Genomic DNA, 26,537 nt, shown 5'->3' on the forward strand with positions numbered 1-26,537 from the left:
GGAACTCCGTGGACCTCCAAGGCGCATCGCGCTAATCTACTGCCCCCCACATCCAAGGACCCTGGTTCGATTCGCACTCAGACCTCTCATTTTAAAAAAAATGTTTTTTCCTCTCTCTCCTCTTCCCTCTCGCCTGTCCAGCAGACGTGGGTCTGACTCCGTCCACACTGGCCCGTGCTCGTGACCAGGACCTGTACTCGGCCACAAACTCTAAAAAACCTAACCCTAACCCCTAACCCCTAACCCTAACCCTTAACCCTAACCCCTTTATTATCTGTTTTTATTTTTCACTTCCTCCTCCCAACTTATATATGTCTGTATTTTCAACAAACAAATCCCTTTTCTAAAAAATGTTTTATTATTTCCTGATCGTTTGTAAATTCACCGTGTTACTGTTGTTGCCGCCTGTCCACCTGCACCCTCCATTCGTGGCCCCCCCCTTCCGGACGCCCCGGACCCCCCAGAACCCTTTGCGGCAGACACTATATAAGCCAGCATCTGGACCAGCATCACTCCTTTCGACACACGGAACATGGCAAACACCCTGATGAAGGATTATTTCCAAAACGTTGGTAGTTTGCTGACCCTCCTTTCGTGTGTTAATTAAAAAATTACAAGAACTTTTTGCTCCTTATTATAATTTTTTTTTTTTATTTTACTTCTGAACAAGAAAGTTTTTTCTGCTTCACTTCTGAACAAAAGAAGGCCTTCATAAAAGAACCGCTCGCACTCTAACGAAAAAACCACGGACTCAAGGTAATTAAAAAGAATATTTAAATCGGATGCATATGTATTCCAACTTTGAATCGGACGACGAGGGGCCTTGGTTCCCGGTACGACCCAGACGACGACGTCGCCTTCCAGACGGAAATCCTCCGGGACCCTGGACAGGAGCGGAGTATCGGGCCGAGCCTTTATACAGGCCTCCTCCACCGATAAGACGGGACCCACCTTCATCCTTCCGGGGATCCTCGGAGCTTCACGTCGACATGGACCCTCACTGGCGCCCGTCTTACCACCAAGGGGACTGGGCCCACACCGCCACGCGGGAGTCATCGCCGCCACCTGCATTCCGACGGAGGCCTCTCCTGCCTACACCGTTCCCGCTGCACCACGGGTACCAAAAAGATCACCTGCTCGGACCTCCCCCGGGCCACAGCCATGACCCACAGGAGATGGGCCGGATGTACCCTTGGATCCGCCGCGAGCCGGACCAGCGCCCGGGACCCGGCCACACATACGGGACCCGCACATATGCCGAGGCCGCGGCCACACCACCGCGACACGACGGGAACCAGAGACCACCGACCCGCACGTATACGGATTACATCAAAACGCCGCCGCGATATGGTAGGACCCAGCAACCACGTCACCACACGTCTGGGTGGGCCGCAACATCACCGCCACGACGCGAGAATTACCCGCAACTACGCCGGGAGGCTCCAGGGCCCCAACCCCGACCATATCCACCTGCGGGACCACCCCATCCTCTACGGGGTCCCCACAATTATTTCCCCCAATATTACGACCCTCGACCGACCCCAAATAATCAGCACAATAATTTTAACGATCACCGACGACACGACCAGTTTTTTCCCCCCCCTCCTCCCTCACGGGATCCGACTGACTCCGCCACACAAATCAAACAACAGACCATATTTAAATTAATTAAATCCACACATCATTTGAAGAATGTTTCCCACTCTGACCCCCCACCCGGGATCTTAAAGCTGGCACTCTCACTCGCAGCGAACATTAACCCCGCTTCACCCACCGCCCTCACCTCGCAGCTTCTGAACGGGAACGCAAAAAACTGGGCCTATACTACAACTCTGATACTGCGCGACCACTATACGGACTCCATCACCGAACTTAAACATACCTGGACTTTATTTACAGACCCGACCTACGAACCACATTATTTAACAGCAGTCAAATGGGCCCAGGACAGCCTCGGCAACCGCTTGAAACAAACAACTTTAGACTCAGTTCGGGCCTTTTTGGCCTCCCATTTTAATCAAGATAATAACCTCCCTCCACTTTCCACGACCCAGACTGACAATGCGACCACAACAAAAAAAATTATTCAGGCTTCTTCACTCCCCGCCGGACCTCCGCGGCCCGACTCCAGGGGCGAAGCCCACCCTTCAACCACATCCACGGCCTCCGGACCCCCGGAACCAGCATCGCAGCCCGTCTTGGCAACAACCCGTCCATCATCACAACCCGTCCAGACTTCACCTCCACCATCATCCAGACCCCTCCCGTCGACACCCCAGCGCCCCCAAAGGACGATCCGCACCCGAGGATTTCAACCTCTCCCCACAACACCCTCTCCCCCACAGGACACTTCTTCACCAATAGAGCGACCATCCCCAGAACCCCTCAACATTTACCCTGATTCTCCTATGACTTTGCAGGTCCTCAACTTCTCCACACACGGGACCCCGTCGACGGAGAGCTCGTATGAAACCACAGATCCAGCTCCGGGACCCTCAACAACAACTCCATGTGAGCATAACTACATCCGACCTACGAAACACCCACACACCACACAAAAACTTAGACACTGGACATTAAACATAAATAACAAATATGCAATAATCGGCGACTCAAACATTTCCAGAGTGCCACCCACCTCTTCATTTCAACACTTACAACTTGACTCTTTTCCGGGGGCTAGAATCTTCCACGCATCACACATTATTAATAACTCAACATGCACCATCCCAGCGACAACAATGATTTTATCATTTGGTTTAAATGACCGTGAGTCCAAAATAGAAATAATTAACAACAACTTAAAAGAAATGGTACGAGCAATAGAAAAACACTTACCAACCACAACATTTTGGATACCATTAATAAATTTCTCCAAAGCACTACCTTACAAACAAAAAGAAACCTTAAATTCCATAAACAAACACATAGCAAAAAACTACCCAAACATACCTAAACTGTCGGACGACTTATTCGTCACTGAACAGGACAACATTCATTGGACACGGGAGACAGCCTCACACCTTCTGCACCACTGGCTCAGGTTCATTTCTTTCTAACACCTCAAACACACTCGCACTTTTCAATCACCTGCTCTACCTGTAACAAATCATACATCGGCCACACACACACCCTACTCTCCACCACAACACGACAACTACAACACCTGTTTAAACATTCACTTAATAGTAACAACCCCATCTCCAACCACTTCATCATACATAACAAACTACAATTACAACTTCACCTCCTGGAACACTGCGACACATGGATCCACCACCAGAGGGAGACAAAGACCCGGGCTGGATCAACAGATTGGACACCAGGACCCCAAAAGGACTAAACTGAACCCCTAACATCATGTGGTATCATCATTCGTTTACTTCTCACAAGGACTAAACTGAACCCCTAACATCATGTGGTATCATCATTTGTTTACTTCTCACTAGGACTCCTAAAGAACGAAACTGAACCCCCAACATCATGGGGTATCATCATTTGTTTACTCCTTACCTTTTATATTCTCTCTTTTTCATATATTTCATATGTCTCTTCTCCTCTCCCTCCCCTCGATTTACCAACCCAATCTAACCCTAACCAAAACCCTATAATTAACTTCCTTCTATAATAATATACAAAAAAATATTTATTACCCCGCACCCCCCAAAATCTCATTTATTTTCCATGATGTCACCTCCTCACCCTGACCCCAACCCTAACCCTGACCTCTAAACCTAACCCTCACCCTGACCCTAACCCTGTACCTTTAAACCTAACCCTCACCCTGACCCTAACCCTAACCCTCACGCTCACCCTAACCCTGACCTCTAAACCTAACCCTCACCCTGACCCTAACCCTGTACCTTTAAACCTAACCCTCACCCTGACCCTAACCCCAACCCTAACCCTAACCCTCACCCTCACCCTAACCCTAACCTCTAAACCTAACCCTCACCCTAACCCTGTACCTTTAAACCTAACCCTCACCCTGACCCGAACCCCAACCCTAACCCTAACCCTCACCCTGACCCCAACCTTGACCTCTAAACCTAACCCTCACCCTGACCCTAACCCTAACCCTGTACCTTTAAACCTAACCCCCACCCTGACCCTAACCCCAACCCTAACCCTCACCCTGACCCTTACCCTGACCTCTAAACCTAACCCTCACCCTGACCCTAACCCTGACCTCTGAACCTAACCCTCACCCTGACCTCTAACCTAACCCTCACCCTGACCCCAACCCTAACCCTGACCCTTTAGCCTAACCCCCACCCTGACCCTAACCCTAACCCTGACCCCTAAACCCAACCCTCACCTTGACCCTTACCCTACCCTGACCTCTAAACCTAACCATCACCCTAACCCTAACCCTAAAAACCCTAAAAAAAAACCTAACCCCTCTAACCCTAAAATTAACTTCTTTCTATATATATAATAAAAAATATTACTTCACCCCGCACCCCTATTTTCTTATCCATGACGTCACCTCCTTACCTTGAGGAACCTCCATGGCTCACGGAAACTAACTGCCCCATATTTCTTAGGACCCTGGTATAATGCCCATTCGGACCCCCTAAAAGTTGTTTACAAAAACATTTTTTTCACATCTCTCTCCTCTTCTCCCTCGCTTTTCTTACAGACGTGGGTCGGACTCCGTCCGCACTGGCCCGTGCTCGTAACCGGGACCTGTACTCGGTTACAAAAAAACTCGACCTAACCCTAACCCCTAACCCTAACCCTAACCCTAAACCCTAACCCCTAACGCCTATTTGACAACGGACACATCAACTTGACCCAAAAACTTTTCCTCACTCCCTCAACAAACCCTAGACCTAGACTTTTCTACATACTTCCCAAAATACACAAAAAACCAGAGACCTGGACTACCCCATTCAAAATCCCTCCCGGCCGACCTATAGTTTCCGACTGCTCCAGCGACACATACAATACCGCACAATACCTAGACTATTACCTGACTCCTCTCTCCACACGTCACCCCAGTTATATAAAAGACACTTATGACTTTATTAACAAAATTAAAAATATCACCGTCCCCCTTAACTCCTTCTTATTTTCTCTCGACGTTGACTCACTTTACACCAACATCAACATAGACAAAGGACTACTTGCTGTTAAGAACATTTTTAAAAAATTCCCTGACCCAGGTAGACCAGACACTGAACTTATTCAACTTTTAGAAATTAATTTACGACGAAATGACTTTAAATTCAACGACACATATTACTTACAGATTTCAGGCACGGCCATGGGGAAACGTTTTGCTCCCGCTTACGCAAATATTTATATGGCAGAGTGGGAGCTTAATGCCCTCAATCACTATCACATCCGACCCACTACTTACCTACGTTACTTAGATGACATTTTCGGAATCTGGCCTGGTAGTTTGACACAATTTAACGAATTCATACTCACACTCAACTCCCTGGACGACTCCATCACCCTGAAATCTACCTTTGACTTCCACTCTATTGACTTCCTCGACACGACAATATTTAAAGGACCTACGTTCACCCATACACAGCACTTGGACATCAGGGTTTTCTTTAAAGACACAGACACACATGCACTTCTTCACAAAACCTCTTTTCACCCCCGGCACACCTTCTCTGGCCTTATTAAATCACAATTACTCCGCTTTCACCGCATCTGTACCCGTCACCTTGACTTTAATACTGCTTCTACCATCCTCTTTAAATCACTACGCCACAGGGGTTATTCTAGATCTTTTCTTCGTCACTGCCACAAGACCTTTCTCCTTCACCGCCCACCGGATAACCACACTATTATTCCTTTCATCTCCACTTACACCCTCTCGTCCCACTCACTTTTTTCACAAATAAAAAACACCTTCACCACTATCCAAACTCACTTACACACCCTTCACAACCACAAAATTATACCTGCACACCGTAAAAACACCAACCTGCACCAACTGCTCATACGCACCAACTTCCAAAAATCACCCACAACCACCCACAACATACCATTCCTCAATACAAAAATAAAATGGATCCATAACTCGGACCACACACACATATACCCACTACCACCCCTGCCTCCCTCACCCATCCGCAACTGCATTTTCTCAATCACCTGTACCACCTGCAACAAGTCATACATCGGTCACACACACACCCTACTTTCTATCACAACACACAAATTACAACACCTATTCAAACATTCACTCAACAGCAACAACCCCATCTCCAACCACTTCATTAAACACAATAAACTACATCTACAACTTCACCTCCTGGAACACTGCGACACCTGGACCCGCCACCAGAGGGAGACAAGAGCCCGGAGCTGGATCAACAGATTGGACACCAGGACCCCAAAAGGACTTAACTGAATCCCCCAAAAAAAATCATCATGTGGTATCATTTTTTTACTTCTCACCTTTTACTCTCTTTTTTATTCTCTCCTCCTCTCCCTCTCCTCTATTTACCATCCCAATCTAAACTTAACCCTTACTCTCCCATTCACCCCCTCCTACCCTTAAACTCTAAACCCAACCCTTACCCTTACCCCCTGAGCCCCTAACCCCTTGCCCTAATTTCTAACCCTTACCCTCAACCTAACCTTCACCCCCCCACTCTAAAACCTAACCCTGAACCCCATACCTAACCCTCACCCTGACCCTAACCTTAACCCCCTGAGCCCCTTAAAACCCATTTTCCCAAATTCCTTACCCTAAACCCCCCTAACCCTAAACCTAACCTTCACCCCCCTACTCCAAAACCTTACCCTTAACCCCAAAACCTAACCCCCACCCTGACCTTACCCTAAACCCTTTTTTCTCTCGCTCTCCTTTTTTTCTCAACAGACGTGGGTTGGACTCCATCCGCACTGGCCCGTGCCCGTAACGGGGACCCGTGCCCGTAACCGGGACCCGTTCCCGGTTACAAAACCCCCCAATCAACCCAACCTTGCCAGCGTCGTGGGACTTAGGATCCACCCACGCTCCGTGTCTCTCACCCCACCCATCATCCACCTCTATAGACCTCATTCTCTTGTCTTTTCAAATCCACTCTGTTCCGTTGTCATTTTCAGTCATCTGCCTCCATCTACCGACCGTACTACATTTTTCCTCCGCCCGAGTATTATTTAATTTTGTTTTCCTGTATATTTTCATGATTGTGCTTCATCCACCAAATTTTCTTAAAATTAATGCACAATTATTCCTTGGCTGTTTGTTTATTTGCCGTTCATATATAGTTACCTCCTTTCTACCTGTACTTCCCCATCATGACCCTCCCCTTCCTGACGCCCCGTACCCCCCGCCACCCTCTGCGCAGCATAGGAAGTGACCTTAACCCCATAAAAATCTGGACCAGATCATCAAACCTGCACTTCAACACACGGAACAGCAAACCCCCTGAGGAAGGATTCTTATCCGAAACGTCAGGTGTTTGCCTCTTTGTTATCGTGTGTTGGAATAAATGTTTGTGTGTAAAAACCGATCACCTTCGAACTTTTTTTGCTCCTTTATTTTCTTAATTGTTTACTGGAAAAAAAAAAAAAAAAGAAAACGCTCACAAAAGGACAGAAAAATCAAGGTAATTACACAGTCCATTGCCTTTTACAATGTACAATTATTTTGAGGAACCCCTCGACGAGGGACCCTGGCTCCCTGCCCAACCCAGACCGCGACACCGCTTTCCGGGAGGGGATCCTCCCGGACCATGGGTTGGAGCGGGATTCCCGTCGGAGCCATTCCATCGACCTCCTCCACCATCGAGACGGGTTCCACCTTCGTATTTTCCTGGCTCCAAGACAGCACGGGCCCGCGGTATGACCCAGCCCACCACCAGGGCAACTGGACCCATGCCTTCGCCGATGAGACGTCACCGCCACCTCGACCCCGCCGTCGGCCTCTCTTACCTACGCCGATTATTCGGCCTCCGCCGCACCACAGGTACCAGCCACATCACGGCCTACACGGGAGAAGTTCTATGTACCCGTGGGTCCGCCGCGAGCCGGACAACCGCCCGGGCCCGGCCACACATCCGGGCCTCGCACGTATGCTGAGGCCGTAGCCACACCGCCGCAGTACGGGAGGGACCAGCGACCACGGCGATCAGCTCCAGGACCCCAGCTGCAACCAGATCGACCAACGGGACCAAGCCAGAGACCACCTCCACATAGACCCGACACCTACTTTCCCCGACAGACCTATAACAATAATGACCACTATCCCTCTCCTCCTTCACGTGACCCAACCGACTCCGCTTTCTACATAAAACAGCTACTATTTAAATTAATAAAATCCACCCACCACCTGAACAATGTCTCAAACACGGACCCCCCACCTGGGATTCTTAAATTAGCCCTGTCACTTGCCGCCAACATTAACCCCGCCTCACCCACTACCCTCACCTCGGACCTCCTGACAGGCAATGCAAAAAACTGGGCCTACACGACTACACCAATACTATGTGACCATTACACCGACTCCATAACGGCACTTAAAAACACTTGGACACTACTTACGGACAAGACTTACGAACACCACTTTTTAACAGCAAAAAAATGGGCACAGGACAATTTAGGCAACAGATTAAAACAAAAATCACTGGACTCAGTGAGGGCCTTCCTGGCCTCAACACTGCAAAACTCGGACTTTACAATAATCCTCCTCCACCTTCCAACACACTATCCACGACACAGACACCCCACGACGAACTCCAGACACTTTTTTCTTCACAGGTTTCCCTCTCCCAGATATCCACCACCATCCTTCTACCCTGGATCCACCTGGCTCCGACACAGCACGGGCCCACAACCTGAACCAGCCCACAACCAGGGCAACTGGGCCTATTCCAACACTGCTGAGATGACACCGCCACCTCAGCCCCTCCGAATGTCCCTTCTACTAACGCCGATCCTACGACCTCCACCGCACCCCAGGTACCAGCCACACCACCTACACGGACCTCCTCCCGGCCACAGCCACGGCCTTGAAGAGAGAGGTCTGACGTACCCCGGGGTCCGCAGCGAGCCGGACATCCGCCCGGGGCTCGGTCACACATCTGGGCCTCGTACATATGCTGAGGCCGTAGTGTTACAGCCCCATGCAGGGTTATGTTTTGTGTTCCAGGATTGGCTGTTGGGGGAGGAGGCTGATTGGTGATTGACGTCAGCTGCCATCAATCACTCCTTAATAAAGCTGGGCCAGTCTGTGTCCCTGCCTCGAATAGCATGTAGTGCTCGTGTCACACATGTTGATCATTCCTGTTTGTTGTAGTTTTGGTTCATTTTTGTTAAATAAATGTACTTTGGTTCTCCAAGCTGTGTGTGGCTGCTGTATTTGTTGTGGTCCGAGAGCCAACCATAACAGTAGCCTCACCGCGACGAGCTCCAGGATCTCCGCTGCAACCCGAATATCGACCTACGGGGCCACTCCAGAGGCCGCCTACACCATTCCTCAGACCCGACACGTACTTTGACCCAGACAGACTCAAAACCCACTACCACAATTATCACCACTCCTCTCCCCCTTCACGTGACCCGACCGACTCTTCCTTTTATACTAAACAACAATTACTCTTTAAATTAATAAACTCCACTCACCACCTCAACAACATTTATAACAAGGAACCCCCACCTGGTATACTCAAATTAGCTCTCACTTGCCACCAATATCAATCCCGCATCACCCACTACCCTCACCACAGACCTTTTGACTGGAAACGCCAAAAACTGGGCCTATACGACGACACTTATTCTACGCGACCACTACACAGACTAAATTAAAAACAATTAGACCCAACTAAAGGACAAAACTTTTGAAAATCCATTTTTATCAGCACAAAAATGGGCCCGGGACAACTTAGGTACCCGCCTTAAACAACATTCGCTTGACTCGGTGAGGGCCTTCGAGCTTGAAACGCAAAACTCTCACCACTCGACAAATCCTCCACCATCCTCACCACAGACACTCCACGACGAACTTTTGGCATTCATTTCTCCACAGATTTCCTCACCACCCACCGGACCACAGCAACCCGAACCAGCTCCAAGGAATGGGGACCACCTTCTCACTTTTTATTATGGAGGGTTTTAAAGCGGGAAGTTTAAACACAAATGCGGCTCGGGATCTTAGTTTTATTTTTGACACTACGAGGTCCAAACAGACGTTTTTTACAGTTGAAGTGATTTTAACAACGAGACTGACTGGACCAGGGAGTGTTTTTAAGTCACGTCATAAAAGACTGCAGGAGTTTTTATTCTCCAGAGTTTTCTCCAAACTCTGTCAGAGTTGAGCACATCATCCCCGGCAGGTGCTTTTTAGCCGAAGCCGTTTTTATTAACGTCTATGAACCGAGGTGCAGAGAAACACGCTCTTCGAGAAAATAAATGAAAAATTAAATGATTGTGGCTCCACAGATCATTTATTCTTAGGTGGGGATTTTAACTGTACTATTAACGTTTTAGACAGAAACCTCACAACGGGCTCTGAAACAGCTGCTCACATCCCATAGTTGACATTTGGATGACGTATTGCAGACGATACTCATGATCTGACTGAACATAGGGCATCTTTGGCATGGCTTGACCCATTGTTTTAAACACCAATTTAGTGTTTTTAAAAGTCCTTTAGTGACCACTTTTAAGTCTTTTGTAACATTTGTATGAGAAATATTTTTCCCAAAAGCGCATACTGGCATAACTCAGTTTTAACCACCGACCAGAGTTTTAAAGATGCTCTTTGTTATTTTTGGACCAATTTACGACAAACAAATTTATTTTACATCAACAGTGGTGGATCATGGTAAAGTCCGGATCAAGCTATTATGTCACGACACATCTGGATCTATCAGAGATCTGGAAATCGAGGAATGTACCCTCGAAAGTAAAAGGCTGGATATAGTCAACCTGTTGGAGGTCCAGAGCACCATGGTCTGCCTTCTTCGGCCTGGAGAGGAAAAGAGGACAGAGGAAGCTCATCCACTGCCTACTGTCAGAAGACGGTGATGTGACTAAAGCTTCCTCTGTTAACAAGGTGTCACTCCCTAATTACTATAGACGTAGTAGGACTCTCGGAGAGAATGGTCGATGATAAATCCAAAAGAAACACACAAAGTCAGAATCAAGGTTTAGCCTGATGAGGAGGAGAACTCAGCCAGCTCAATACGAGTCCACGAACTCGCTCCTGCAGCTGCTCACTAAGTTCTGCTCTCCTGTACACTTCAGCGTCAATTTATTGAAAAGTTCCACAAGTCACAGACAGTTCAACATACATCATCAGCTCCCCAATTCGTCAGGTGGTCCATCAGTCACAGACAGTTCAACATACATCATCAGTTCCCCAATTCGTCAGGTGGTCCATCAGTCACAGACAGTTCAAACATGCGTTATCGGTTCCTCATATCTAGAGGTCCTTGCGGGGCCTCGTGGCAGAGGTCAGCCCAGCCATACATACCGTATACGTATATACTGCTCATACCTTGACTTGATAAATTGTGTAGCTTTATCTATTCATTCATTAAAGGCGCCGACGAGGACGGCTGCCTCTTCCAGTAGCTCCGCAGCAATTTCTATAATTTTCTGTTTTTTATTAATTTTTTACTATAATCTTTTTAAATGGATACTTTTGAACATGGAAAGAATCGTCTTGTTTACTCAAGAGAGGATCTACTGTCGCTGAAGTCAATGGCACGGGCTGGAGATCGCCACGAGATCCCGATCGAACTTCAGCGCCGTTACAGAGGCTGTCGGGCAGGGAAGCGGCTAAAGGCTAAGCTAACGGACAATCGGAGACGTCACCGACCAACGATCCCAACGATCACGATGGGGAACGTCAATTCACTGACGAATAAGATGGACGAGCTGTCTGCCCTCAACAACCAGCGGATCTACAGAGAGAGCAGCTTGTTGATCTTCACAGAGACGTGGCTCACTCAGCTGACTCCGGACTCACACGTGGATCTGCCTGGTTTCAGCACCATCAGAGCGGACAGAGACGCGCGCGCGTGTGGGAAGCGCAGAGGAGGAGGTCTGATCATGTACGTGAATAAACGCTGGTGTAGCCCGGGACACGTTACTGTAAAGAAAGTCTCTTGTTGTCAAGATTTAGAACTGTTGGCTGTCAGCATGCGTCCATATTATCTACCGCGTGAGTTCAGTCACGTGATCGCGCTGTGTGTCTACATTCCTCCGAGCGCTGCGGCTGCATCTGCCTGTGAGAAGATCCACACAATGACAGCTCGACTTCAGAATCAAAATCCTGACGCGTTTATCATCATCTCTGGAGACTTTAATCATGCCAACCTGGACTCTACTCTGCCTACTTTCCATCAGGCCGTGGATTGTCCCACCAGGAATAACAGGACAATTGACCTTCTTTATTCCAACTTGAAGGACGCCTACAGAGCCAAACCTCTTCCTCCACTTGGAAGGTCCGATCACAACCTGGTCCACCTTCAGTCACAGTACACTCCTCTGGTGCAGAGACAGACTGTGACCACTAAGACAATCAGAAAGTGGACACCAGCTGTGGAGGACGCCATCAGAGACTGCTTTGAAACAACAGACTGGGATGTGCTGCTGAGGTCTCATGGTGAGGACATCGAGGGACAGACACACTGTCTAACAGATTATTTAAATTTCTGTTTGGACGTTGTCGCCCCTACTAAGACTGTCCGCTGTTACCCTAATAATAAACCGTGGGTAACAAAGGAGGTCAAGGATGTCCTTAACAGGAAGAAAGTGGCATTCAGGAGCAGAGACAGGGACGCCATGAGGTCAGCTCAGCAGGAGGTGAAGCGATGCTTGAAGGAGGCAAAGGACACCTACAGGAGGAGGTTGGAGGAGAAGCTGAGCCGAGAAGAAATAAGAGAGGTCTGGGATGGTGTTAAAACCATCACTGGACACAAGACCAAGGCCTCTCTGACTGCAGTGGACACGGTGGATGAGGCAAATGGACTGAACAACTTTTTCAACAGGTTTGAGCAGGTCACCTCACCCTCACTGCTGCCCGCCTCAGGACCTGCCCCACCTTCTTGTGTCCCCCCCAGCTCCACAGAACCACTTCCCAGCTTCACCTCACTCCAGGTACAGGATGTACTTCTGAGGATTCGTCCAGGGAAGGCTGCTGGTCCTGATAAGGTGTCTGCTCGACTGCTAAAGACCTGCGCTGCTGAACTAGCTGAGCCACTCCAGCATGTCTTCAACCTCAGTCTACGGCTGGGGAAAGTACCAACTCTGTGGAAGACTTCCTGTATCGTTCCAGTCCCTAAAAAGATCCGACCGAGTGTGCTGAACGATTACAGACCGGTGGCACTGACTTCGCAGCTGATGAAGACACTGGAGCGGCTGGTCCTCAAACATCTCACGCCACAAGTCCAGCACGCGCAAGACCCCCTGCAGTTTGCCTACCAGCCAGCAGTTGGTGTGGAAGATGCCATCCTTCACCTCCTGCATCGGACCTACTCCCACTTGGATAAAGGAAGTGGTTCAGTGAGAATCCTGTTCCTGGACTTTTCTAGTGCCTTCAACACTATCCAACCCACTCTGCTGCAGGACAAACTGACTAAGATGCATGTGGACCCTGGTCTGGTCTCCTGGATTACGGACTATCTTACTGATCGACCACAGTATGTCAGGCTGAAGGACATCAAGTCTGACACTATGGTGTGCAGTACAGGAGCACCTCAGGGGACAGTACTGGCCCCTCTCCTCTTCACCATCTACACTTCAGACTTCTGCTACAACTCAGAGCTGAGTCTCGTCCAGAAGTATGCTGACGACACTGCCATTGTTGGATGCATCAGGGACAACAGCGAAGACGAGTACAGGAGTCTGATACGTGACTTTGTGGACTGGAGTGAGAGGAACCACTTGCAGCTGAACACCTCAAAAACCAAGGAGCTGGTCTTGGATTTCGGGAGGTCCAGGACAAAGCCACGTCCAGTGTCCATCAGAGGCGACGAGGTGGAGATAGTGGACAACTATAAGTACCTCGGTGTGTGGATGGACAGTAAACTGGACTGGTCCTGCAACACAGACCATGTGTATAAGAAGGTTCAGAGTAGACTGTACTTTCTGAGGAGGCTTCGTTCATTTAACATCTGCAAGAAGCTCCTCTGCATGTTCTACCAGTCTGTGGTGGCCAGTGTCCTGTTCTATGCTGTGGTGTGTTGGGGTGGAAATGTGTCCAAGAGGAGTGTCAACAGGTTGGACAGGTTGATCAGGAGGGCTGGTTCTGTGGTTGGAATGAAGCTGGACTCACTGGTGACAGTTGCTGAGAGGAGATCATTGAACAAACTACTGTCCATCATGGACGATGACAGTCATCCTCTCAGCACTGTCATCAGTGAGCAGAGAAGCAGAATGAGTGCACGAATGCTCCTACCCAGGTGCAAAACAAATAGACTCAGGGACTCATTCATCCCTCGGGCTATTAAATTGTACAATTCTGAGTTCGGGGGCAGGAGTGGAGTGAGAGTATCTGGATGTTCTGTTCCATGTTAGTCTTTGTATCTTTGTCTTTGTTGTTTTTCTTTCCTTGACCTATGTTCTTTGTCTTTGTCTTTAGACTTAGATTGTGTCATCTTGTTCTTCCTCTTTATGTTCTTCTTATTTTATTTTTTATGTATTATTTTTTATTGTTTATGAAAAATTGCTGGCTATTGTAAAAAAACAATTTCCCAAAGGAGACCTCCTGAGGGATCAATAAAGTTTTACCTTACCTTACCTTATTCATCAACATGCATAACTCAATACAATGTATAATGTTTGATACATTCCACAACGGTCAAGAACTAACAGAACATCTACAGATCCGGCAGAGAGCAGTGACTTTTATCAACACCTTTACGCGAGTGAGTATCAGGAGCAGCACCAACTTTTTAATGACTTTTGTGAAGGACTACCACAGATCTCAGCTGAGGCTGGTGCGGCCACTCACTCCAGCAGAACTCTACACCAGCAGAACACCCGGCATCGACGGCCTCAGCGTTGAGTTCTACGTCATTGGTGCTCCGCCCTCCAACGGCTTCGCTATGGGTTTACCCCGAGGCACCGCCTTGTCTCTGAGAAAGCTTAATGAACTCGCCACCCAGCAGGGGGCAGTCCACTTCCTATAAAGGCGGGAAGCACCCGCCGCACTTTCTCCATTTTCAAATCAGCGAGAAAGCTTTGTGCTTAACGTGTGACACCCCCCTGGGGAGGGGGGACACACACGCTCTCTGCTTCGTCTGTCTAGGCCCAGATCACGCGTTTGCGTATTGTGGGGCCTGCCGTATGCTTCCCGAGGAGGTCCGGAAGAGACGGGGAGCATACGAGGCCCGTCGGCGCACGCCGCGTCCTCCAGCCAGGTCGTGGGCCGACTACGACGAGGAGGACGACCGGCGGTGTTATGAGGCGGATCCGAGCACCCTGTTCGGTTCCGAGCCGGGGGACGTCGAAGCGGTCGGGGGAGCCGGGCCGGTTCCTCGCTACCCGCTTGACGTCCTGCCACGCATATTCACCGCCGCGGCAAACCGCATGGAGGTCGAGCTCCCCCCCGTACCTCCACTCGCGCCACCACCGTTTACATGCGGAGTGAGGGTCGGGCGGAACGAATCGCGCAGGCCTGCTGTTCCGGGGGTTATTTGTCCTAAGCTGTACGAGATCTGGTGCTACGCGCGGCGAGGGTCTGCCTCTCCCATGGCTTCAGGGCCTCCCGTAGGATCCTACAGACCCTATTGCCGTGTGGACGGGGTGGACTGGCGGCGCGGTGTCCCGGAGCCCTCGGATACGGTACGTGCCGCCCTCGACCCGGGAGCTCGACTGTGGCCAGGCCGCCCTGTAGCTCTGCCTAGAGCTGAAGACAGGTTGACGGCAATGTTGTTTAACCGATCCTACAAGGGGGGGACGCAGGTGGTCTCCCTCGCAAACAACATGGCTCTCCTGTACGGTGCGCTCGACAGGCTCACCGTGGACCGAGACGACCTTGGACCTTCGGAGTTGGAGGAAGTCAAGGACTCGGTGGCTGCGCTCCTCCGGATGTCGCAGGCGTACGCGATCCTGGGAGGGGGACTACGCGACGCTGGACAGCTGGGCCACCGGCACCTGTGGCTAGACCTGGCCACAGCGCTGCCGGAGAGAGACCGGAGGCTCCTCCTGGACGGACCAATAACGGAGGACTCCCTGTTCGGTCCGGAGCTCCGGAACGTCGTGGCCCGGCAGGAGGCAGCGCAGCAGGAGTCAGCGCAGCTCCGCCATCACCTGCATGGACGTGAGGACGAGGCGCGACGGGGGTCCGGCGCTCGGAGACGGAGAGCCCGTTCGTCGGCCCCATCAGCTGGTGCGGGGGGAAAGCGTCACCAGAGCCAGCCGCCCCAGCAGCACCGGCAACAGCCGCGACGAGCGAGTGTCGCCGGGTTCCGCAGCAGGAGCCGGGGAGCCAGCAGCCTCAGCGGAGCCAGCGGAGGAGGGACCCGCAGCGGCGAGGACGCAGGGGCGTCGAGGCTTCGTCTCGGGGGAGCCCTCCTCCCCCCTACTCTTTCAAAGGGCTCTATGTAAATAAAAACAAAAGAACGTATGACGTTTCTGTGGTTCGTTCTGAGAGAGATGTCGGTAGCGTGCATGTGTTTCCGCCTGTGAGTGTGACGTATTCACAGGCGTCATTAGAAACTTTCGCCGCTAATGCTAAGCTAACATGCTCCGCCGGTCATAGACGGCGTGATTTTCCTCTCATAACACAGTCCGAAGGAGGTTTTAAACCCCTTCGTCCGGGTCATAACGAGACTGCAATAACGGAGTCTGTCCACACGAATGAGGGGCAGACTCCAACCACATGTGTTTTGTTTACAGACGAGCAGAGGTCCGCGAGACCGGCTGAGTCAGCTGTGTTTACTTCCGCGTCGACCAGCGCTCGTGCCCGACAGAGCGTGACAGCTGATGAGTTGAGTGGAACTAGTCCGGACATGTCTATGTTGACCGGAGGTTGTTCCTTCCCCCACAGCGCTGTCTACAAACACTGGCACCGTGGAGGACGTCACGTTTGGCGGCGGAGAAGCGCCATGGAACTGACGCAACCTGGTGTTTTTACGCGCAAGTTTTTTCGCCGTTCTGAGACCAGGCGAGGGCGAGGAACTTCCGTCCCGTCTGGTCGATCAACTGGAGAGGTGCGTGGCGGTCGGATCTCACGAGTGACGAACAGGTCGGGACCGCCAGCGGGGCTGGAGAATGTACGGGACCGGGTGAGTGATGCGGTGCCAACGCGCGCGCGACCTAACTCACTTCAGCTCCGGGTTAATTCTCCAGCGCATTCCTCCACATCGCGGGTTTTGTCAGCTCCGGTGACACTAAGAAGTGCTCAGGGAGTTGGGAAGACTTCCGGGGGGGGAAGGGAACACGCACGACGCGCATCTGAGGTGTCTCACGCGCACTTGCGCGCTTCTCCCACAGAGCCGGTTTTTATGTATGAGAGTGGGGGTTCTAGTGAATCCAACTCGAGTACATGCTCTGTGGATTCAAGAGATAGAGACGCGGCTTGTGTGATGCCCTTTCGTCTACGGCCCGTCCTTGGGGGGCGGGCCGGAGGACTACCCAAGGTTCGCCAGGGCTGCGGTTCTGACAGAACATTATTCGGCTTGGAGTCGCCTGGTTTTACTTCTAGGACCCACTTGGCTGGGGGGAGTAATCAGGCGGGGCTATGCGCTACAGTTTGCCCGTCAACCCCCGCGTTTTTCAGGGATTCTCTGGACGCGTATGGCGGAGCAGGAGAAACTATCCTGTTTGAGAAACGAGGTGTCTACTCTGCTGCAGAAGGAGGTCGTAGAACTGGTCCCTGCAGCCGAGATGATGACAGGGTTTTACTCCCGGTACTTCCTCGTGGCGAAGAAGACCGGGGGTTGGAGGCCCATTCTGGACCTCAGCTATTTGAACAAGTTCATAGCTACCCGCCCGTTTCGCATGTTGACGGTCAAGACACTGCTTTCAGGTGTATGTCCAGGAGATTGGATGACATCTATCGACCTGACCGACGCGTACTTTCACATACCGATAGTCAAGAGACAGTACTTGCGTTTCGCCCTCGAGGGTCGGGTGTTTCAGTACACTCGACTCCCGTTCGGCTACTCTCTGGCACCCAGGACCTTCACCAAGTGTGTGGAAGCGGCAGTGGAGCCTTTGAGAGTGAGTGGGGTAAGGATCTTGACCTATCTGGGGGGGGGCCGTCCAGGACGAATGGGGTCTGTCCGAGGCAGTGGCAAGCGAGATCTGGTCTCGATTCGGTCACCCGGTTGCAGACCTCTTCGCCAGCAAGGAGAACTTCAAATGCCCTCTTTGGTTCTCCCTCAGGGCTTCGGATTGCCCCCCACTAGGCGTGGACGCTTTAGCCCATTCGAGGTGGCCGGTCGGTCTGCTGTTCGCCTTCCCTCCTCCGCGGCTCCTTCTCCCCTTGATTCGGAGGACGAGGCGGGGGGGGCTGAGGTTAATTCTAGTGGCACCAGACTCCCCGGGGGCGCTCTGGTTCCCAGAGCTGGTGCGCATGGCGGTGCCCTGTGTCAGGCGGGGGGGGACTCTGACAGCGCCCCCGGTGCTGGGCCGGCCTCTCAAGGTGTGGCTCCTGCACGGGACGAGCTGATCGGGACCTTGGACCCGGACGTTCTCCACACGCTGGAGAACGCCCGGGCCCCATCAACACGTAGGCTTTATGCCTCAAAGTGGGGGATATTCTCCCGCTGGTGTTCAGACAGGTCCTTGGACCCCAGCTCTTGTTTGGTCTCCGCTATCCTGTCTTTCCTGCAACATTTGCTGGATAACGGGCGGACTGTGGCGACACAGAGTGTTCGCATCAGCCATAGCGACGAGGCATGTCGGTTTTGAGGGTGCTTCGGTTCGCGCCCACCCCTTGGTGGCGCGTTTCCTGCGGGGTGCCTGCAGGCTTCGACCTCCTGCAAGGCCTTCCAGCCCTCAGTGGGATCTCCAGTTGGTACTGGACTCTCTCACAGGCCCGACCTTCGAGCCTCTTGACCAAGTCCCACTGGATATCTTGTCTTTCAAGGTATCGCTCCTTCTGGCACTAACAACCACGAAGAGAGCAAGTGAGCTTTGTGCCCTCTCCATTAGCCCTGAGTGTCTTTCCTTTGGCGTCGAGGAGTCTTCGCGTCCTAACCCAGCGTTCCGCCCGAAGATTCTGAGTTCCTTGTTTCGGGCGACGACCTTCACGCTGCGGGCCTTTCACCTTGGCCTGTTACTTGCGGCGGGTGGCCGAGTTTAGGCGCTCTGATGCCCTTTTTGTCTGCCACGGTAGATGCCGGCGGGGAGAGGCGGTCTCCCCCCAGAGGTTCTCTCATTGGGTGAGATCGGCCATTATCCGGGCCTACCGAGCAGCGGGTGGATCCGCTCTTAGCGGTCTGAGGGCACATTCCACCCGTGGCGTGGCAGCCTCAGTGGCTCTTTTGCGGGGTGTGGCGGCAGAGGATATCTGCTCTGCTGCCTCTTGGGTGTCCACGTCTACCTTCGCTAAGGCCTATCTCCTCGACGTAACGGCGGGATCAGTAGCTCATACTGTTTTGAGCGCTGTTGTGCCCCCCTCAGGGCCCACGGCTCAAGTGGGTTTGGACCCTGGGCCGGCGGGGCCCTAGTGATAGCGAAGCCGTTGGAGGGCGGAGCACCAATGACGTAGAACCCCTGAGTTATCTATCATTCGCACCAACTCGTAGAACCTGAGGTTATGATAGATAACTCAGGGGTTCTACAGAGCCTTCATGGACATTGTTGCTCCTGATCTCATGTTTTTAACGAAAGCCTAGATTCAAGTCCTCTGTCCTGCAGGAGGATCACCTCCTGCCGAAAAAGAACTGGTCCAGTCCCCCTCCTCTGTACGGACTTTAAGATCTCTCAAGAGGATCATCCACCTGGACCAGACCTACGGTGTTCCTGGCAGGTCCATGGTACACAACGACTGCCTCAGTCGGGATGTTTGAGTCTCCAGTTCATTAGACACGGACATGGGCTTGATCGCACTAGATCGAGAAGGTTTGACCGCGTTGAGCACGACTACCTGTGGAAAGTCATGGGTAAGCTTGAGTTCAGGGTCTCATCGCCAGATTTCAGGTACTGTACAGTGACATTGAGAGAGAAGCTGAAATTAAACAGCAGCTTCTGTCTCCTTTTAGGTTCATAGAAGTGCTCGGCTGCTCCGTCTATGACTCTCCCTGGAACCTTCTTCACAAGATCCACGCGAGAGTTCACGTCTGTTTTTACCGGGATTGTGGTTTTATAGTCCTATGCTGATGATGTGACTTTAGTTAAAGATCAGCAGGATTTAAACACACTTTAGACACAAAGTTGTGTTTCATAAATACAGATGCTCACACTCTACTGCAGAAGAAGTTTTTATCCCAAACACTTTTGCAGGAAGAATTAAGTCCCAACTACTGAGATACTTAAACGACAGGATCTTCTGCGACGAGAACAAGTTAATGTCCAGAGGGAAGAGCTCCAGCTCTATTTACATTGTTTTGCTCCCCTAGTGTCCTTTTGATGTTTCTACCCATTGTCCTCAGATCATATTATTTGAGTTTCTCAAGTTCATGTTTTTTCATTACCAGGCAGATCAAAAAGTTGATTCCATCATTGTATTGACCCTGACCCCGAGTTGAGCTTGTCTCAGTCATCAGTATGTTTGTGTGAGTGTGTGGTTAGAAGTTCCTTTAACACAATATTTTTTTTATTTTGTTTTTTAGAATCCCTTATTAGTCCCGCGAGGGGAAATTCATTGTATTACCCTCCATCCTTAACTAGAATAAATTAATAGCTTGTAGGAGCCATATTTTGTTTTGAATTACTCGTGCCATGCTTGTTTTTGGGGCCTGAGTGCCAGGTGTGGCTGATTACACAGCAAAGAGTTTTCTTTAATGACTTTTTCCAACATTCTGTTTGTTTTCAACTTTAAAAGTCAGTTCTTATATTTTGGACGTTTATTGGAACCAGGAAAAGCTGAGAAACGTCACTACACAGCTGTTTTAACATAATATTTGATTACCATTTAGAATTGATTCAAGTATGGCGTATATGAATATAACAGTTAAAATCGAACTACCCGTTAGCAGAGGATGTGAAAAATGCACATGGATGACAAGCAGAAACAATATTAGCAGCAGTTGTTCGATGAGAAAATCTCAAGAAATTGGAGCAATCTTGCTAAAATAATATTGGCACAGATGATCCTTTTTAAACGAGGTGAGATCTCAAAGATGCTGTTCGAAGCATTCATCACCATGGACAACTCCCTATCAAGTTCAGATATTGGTGATGCATTGACAACAATGGACAAAAGGCTCTGCAATCATTTTGAACAAATGGAAATTTGAGGGAAGCATGTATGGAGGCGCCGATCATTTTAACTCCAGCAATGATGCAGTCTCTGGAGGAGAGAAGCTCATGTGGAGTAGGTAAAAACAGCTACTTTTTTGCAAGACCAGGTTTTGAAACAAGGCTGTAGGTTCGCTTACACAGTATTTTCCGAACCAGAGTTAACACCTGCATGAACTTTTGAGTTGAAGTTGTTTGCCTGTGAGTTGTTAAGGCCTTGACACACCAGTGTGTTCTGGTCCATCCCTCCATAAATGCCTCGTACACAAGTGTACGTTCTGCACATGTGCAACAGCAGATGACACATGACGTCAGAGAGAAGTATAATTATGGTGTTGACTTCCGTTTCATTGTCCTGCGCTGATTCGCTAACTGAACCTAGCACTCGACCAATCAGATTGAGCATTAAGCCACACTCTCTACTCCAGACTGAATCCGCCTCTTTTTTCGTCCGACTAGGACACAGACTCCAGACTGGGGGTGACACCACAGGGACCCCAGGGCACTGACTGCGCCAGACGCCCGCATCATGCGAGCGGACATTTCCTTTGATATACATATGTAATGACACATCTGTACGTTTGTTCAGTTTTACAGTCATTCAAGTAAAGAGGATGAAAAGAAACGTCAGCTTTTCATTTAAAATCTACTTCGCCATCTGTTGAGCTGATGTTTCAGAGGCTGCAACGCGCCACACGACAGCAGGGGCGGAATAGTCACTTTCAGAATATGAAACGCACTATTTAAGAAAAAAAAAGAATCTGTGGACCTTGTGTAACAATTCTGGTTATGGTAAATGGCTCTTACTTGTATAGCGTTTTTTTTCCTTACTCAGCACTCAAAGCGCTTTACACTAAGTTACAAATTCACCCATTCACACACACTGATGGGAGTAGGCTGCGACGCAGCATGCCAGCTCAACCATCAGGCGCAATAACGGTAAAGTGTCTTGCTCAGGGACACAACGCAACAATCTCATCCGGAACTGGGATTGAACCTGCAACCTCTCAGACCACGAGTCAACCACCTGTCTACCATCTGAGCGTCATAGCTCAGATGGTAGACAGAGTTAGGTCAACTTGAAACTTGTGATACACGGCACTCATTTTCTTTTGTTTGACTTTGGTTTCCACAAAGCTGCACCAGTTGATGGATTCATTAGAGTAAGACCTTCACCAACTAATGCTGCATAGGTTTAGCGTATTAGCAGATTACAGACGTAATAGGATGAATAGTTGTGTATTGTTTAATATTCCGTATATATATATGTTACGAAGGTGGAAGTAAACAGTCTGTGAGATTTGTTTTAAGTCCATGTCAAAACAGAGACTGATTATTTACAGTGGTGCTCGTAGCAGGAGTCAATTTTGAAAATATCATTAGTTAACTATTGACTTAGATGTAATGGGTTAGCGAGTTCGGTAAAAGGAAGTTTTTGGTCATCCAGAACTTGATGTGAGATACAGGAGTGTAATTGTGTGGCCGATTTATTTTATTTGGATTCATTGATAAGTAGAGATGATCGTAATCAGTGAAAGTTTATAGAGTGTGTAAAGCCCCCTCTTGGCGCTCGCTAGCAGGGCGTAGCATAAAGCAGTCGAGTGGTGAGGGTGTATACACACAAAAAAACAAATTATATTTATTAACAAAGAAAATGTGCAACACAGGAAACAGAGCGGTCTATAGTGGCACCAAATAAAACCATAAGGAAAAAAAAAAAAAAACCTCCCCCAAATAGCAGGCACAAAAGCACCCTAAAATACAGAGGGTGATGCACACCACTAACCTAGTGTTGCTAGACAGACAGCTGGCTTCATGAGTTGAGATGTAGACCCATGGGTGTCTGACCTAGTCATCTTTTCCTGTGTGCTAAAACAGACCAGTTAAAACGAAACTCGAACATAATACCCAATAACAGCTTTACCGCTAAACCAAAACATCACAGCGCTCACAGCATCAAGCTCCAGCTAGAGAGTGAGAGTCAACTGAAGCAGAGCCATCTTTATAGAGGTATCCAGCTGCCTTGATTGCAGGAGGGGATGATCAGCATCAGGTGCCACTGAACCTGTGGAGAACACTAAACCTGTTCCTAACAATGCCCCCCTCACAGCTAACGTTACTTTACCTAAATGCCCTACTGAAATTTACTGTAGTATAGCCCACAGACTTCCCTCAAGTGAGGGCAACAACATAAACTTGTGGTTACAGGAAATGAGTCTATTCACCCGGTGTTCCGCAAAAATCTCTTTTTATCCATTTTTGTTACAGAAGCCAAAAAACATCTCCCAAAGAGGATACAGGACTAGACCAGTCAGAAGAGTAAACTAATGAAATATACGTTCCTTGCAACTGAAGAAACTGAAGATATTCAACAGCATATGGAAAGCTTCCTGCTGTCTTCTTCCTAAATGTGTCACGTTTGTTTCTTCATTGTCGACCTTCCACTCATGAGTTGTTCCTTTTGTACAGACGGCACAACAGACCAGGTGAACAGAGGAATACTTATAATAATATATATAACAACACTACAATACTCATCTATGGACTCAACTCCGCATCCGCTCAGCTACTCACTCAACTTTATTTATAAAGCACTTTAAAAACAACAACAGTCATTACAAATGGCTGTACAGTGACATAAAAGTGCTAAAAAAAAAAGCTCAGTTAAAACACACAAAGATAAAACAATATCAAATAAAACAAGTAAAAAGCACTAAAAACCGCTAGGAGTCTCATGCTGTGTTAAAAGTTAGAGAATAAAAGTGTGTTTTAAGAGGAGATTTAAAAATGGACAGTGAGGAGGCCTCTCGGACACTCATGGGGAGGTTGTTCCAGAGCCGGGGCGCAGCAGCTGAGAAAGCTCTGAGTTTCCTCTTGGACCTCGGCTCTGCTAGGAACCGTTCAGCCGACCTGAGGCAGCGTGCAGGAGCATGATGGTGGAGCAGCTCCGAGAGGTAAGACGGGGCCATTTAAAGATTTAAAAACAAATAAAATAATCTTAAAATGAACTCTAAGTGGAGCGGAGCCGCATCAGTTTGCAAGAACAGGAGATGTGTGAGGGACGACTGGCCGACTCCAAAATAAAGTGCGTTACATTGATCCAGCCGGGTTGTGATAAAAGCATGGATTACTGTTTCAAAGGCTGTCGCGCTAAAAGTGTTTCACCTTCGCCAGCCTCAGGTGAAAAAAGTTGGACATCCAGACTTTAATGTCTTCAAGAAACTGCAAGAGAGATTGGAGCGAGAAAGCCTGACCCTTCTTTAGTGGCACATATATTTGGACCTGAATCACTCCAATGCACTACCACAAACACCCACTGTGTCCCGGAGGCGTGCAATTAAAATATTGTGGTCCACTGTATCAAAGGCAGGTCCAACAATACAAGAATGACATGTTCATTTGACAGGAAGATATCGTTAAAAACCCTTAATAACGCAGATTCAGCACTGTGTTTTAAAACCAGATTGGAAGACTTCCAGTAATACCATTGTTCTCTAAAAACTGCTTTAGCTGCACCTGTACAGCTTTTTATAGTGCTTTAGCTAAGAAGGGAGGCTTGGAAATGGGCCTGAAATTTGACAGTTTTTTTTTCAGCAGTGATTGGATTACAGCATGCTTCAATCCCTGCGGGACAACTCCGGAACATAGACTGCTGTTAATTATGGCCAACAACGACTGAGCTAAGCTTGGAAAAAATAGTCTAAAAAGTGAGGAGGTACAGCATCATCCGGGGAACCTGAAGGCTTGCTGTGGCCAACACGGTCATTAAAAACCTCCACAGTCAAAGGTTCAAAATTATTTAGCAAAGCCAGGCCAGGAGAATGGACAGAGGGGTTGGAGTCAGGTGAGAGTCAGGCGAGATAAGAACCCGGGTGGAAATGACTTTAATAAAGAAGCTGTTACACAATTTAGGTGATGCTTCTAAGTCATCAGACTGAGGGTCATTTAAAACAGAGTCTATTGTTCTAAATAAAACCTGTGGGTAATGGCAGTTCGCTTCCACAATCACCGCCAAGTATTCCCTTCTTGAGTTCTTTACGATGGTTTGGTATCTACATCAACAGTCCTTTAACGTCTGTAAGGAGACGTGCAGCTGGTCCTTGTCATTGATCCACGGCACAGGTTTGGCCTTTGGCTTGATGGTTTTGAGCGGAGCCACATCATCCAGTATGTCCTGGCAGGACGAGTGGAACCAGGAGATTAAACTCTCAGTATCACAGAGTGTGAGGTCAGAGAGGGGCTCAGCTGGTTGAAAGCAGCAGAGAACCGGTCCACAGAGGAAGAGTTAAATGTCCGAAGGCAAAAAACAGGAGCGCAGGGTATAGTTAGTCCACAGGAAAACATCCACTTCAAACAGAACAGGTCTGTGATCTGAGATCGTGCTGTCACAGACCTCCATATTTGACCAACATAGACCGAAAGTCAACACGAAGTCCAGCGTATGTCCTTGTTCGTGTGTGGGACAACGTACCCACTGAACCAAATTAAGAGTCAATGATGCTTAAAAAGTCCTTCACCAATGGCTTATCCGGCCAACACACATGGACATTAAAATCCCCAACAATAGGTTCCGCAGAACTTCAGCTAGGAGGTCCGCAAAAAACACTTATATTTGGGGGGGTCTGTAAATGACACACAGCACCACATCGGAGCACCTCAAATAATGACGCATCAAAACTTGAACACACAGATGAAGTGACGTGCTGCTTACATTTAAAATATTTTTTGAAAACAGTTGCCGTTCCCCTCAAATAGGAACAGTCAGACGGTAAAAGTTCAAGAAGAGTGCTGAACTCACTGGCGCCGATCCAAGTCTCTGTAACAAACATAAAATCCAGGCTCCGAGCATGAAAGAAATATAGACAATAGTTAAACCTACCTTTTGACCGTGACCCGGCTCCGTTTCAACTCAAAGGGCCCATAATAGTCCATACCTACATTTGTAAATGGTGGGTGATCTGGTATTAGGCAGATTAGCCATTTTCTGCTGTCCAGGCTGTCCATGTTACCTTCTGAATACTACAAAATTTGTCGGATTTTTGACGTGACTTGAGGGATCAAATACTTTTGGTGTGACTTTGACAGGACATAGTTGTGACCACAGTGTCCTATTCTTTCATGAATGTCCTGTAGGATGAGTGAAGCTTTTTTGAACTCTAGCATTGCAGCTTTGTGCAGTATAACAGTACTATAACAGTACA

The 26,537-nt window shown here is 49.1% G+C and overlaps 1 protein-coding gene across 1 annotated transcript; it reads left to right on the forward strand.

Annotated features, from left to right (window-relative positions):
• Nucleotides 1-788: 788 nt before the first annotated feature.
• On the forward strand, nt 789-6,909 carry LOC148069835 (uncharacterized). The gene is made up of 6 exons (XM_087800932.1): nt 789-1,350; nt 2,091-2,365; nt 2,421-2,511; nt 4,643-4,698; nt 4,772-6,119; nt 6,851-6,909. The coding sequence occupies exons 1-6, from the start codon at nt 789-791 to the stop codon at nt 6,907-6,909; spliced, it is 2,391 nt and encodes a 796-aa protein (XP_087657058.1).
• Nucleotides 6,910-26,537: the final 19,628 nt, after the last annotated feature.

The sequence above is a fragment of the Callionymus lyra genome, chromosome 10 (assembly GCF_982586985.1).
Source record: "Callionymus lyra chromosome 10, fCalLyr1.hap1.1, whole genome shotgun sequence".
Classification (NCBI taxonomy): Eukaryota; Metazoa; Chordata; class Actinopteri; order Syngnathiformes; family Callionymidae; genus Callionymus; species Callionymus lyra.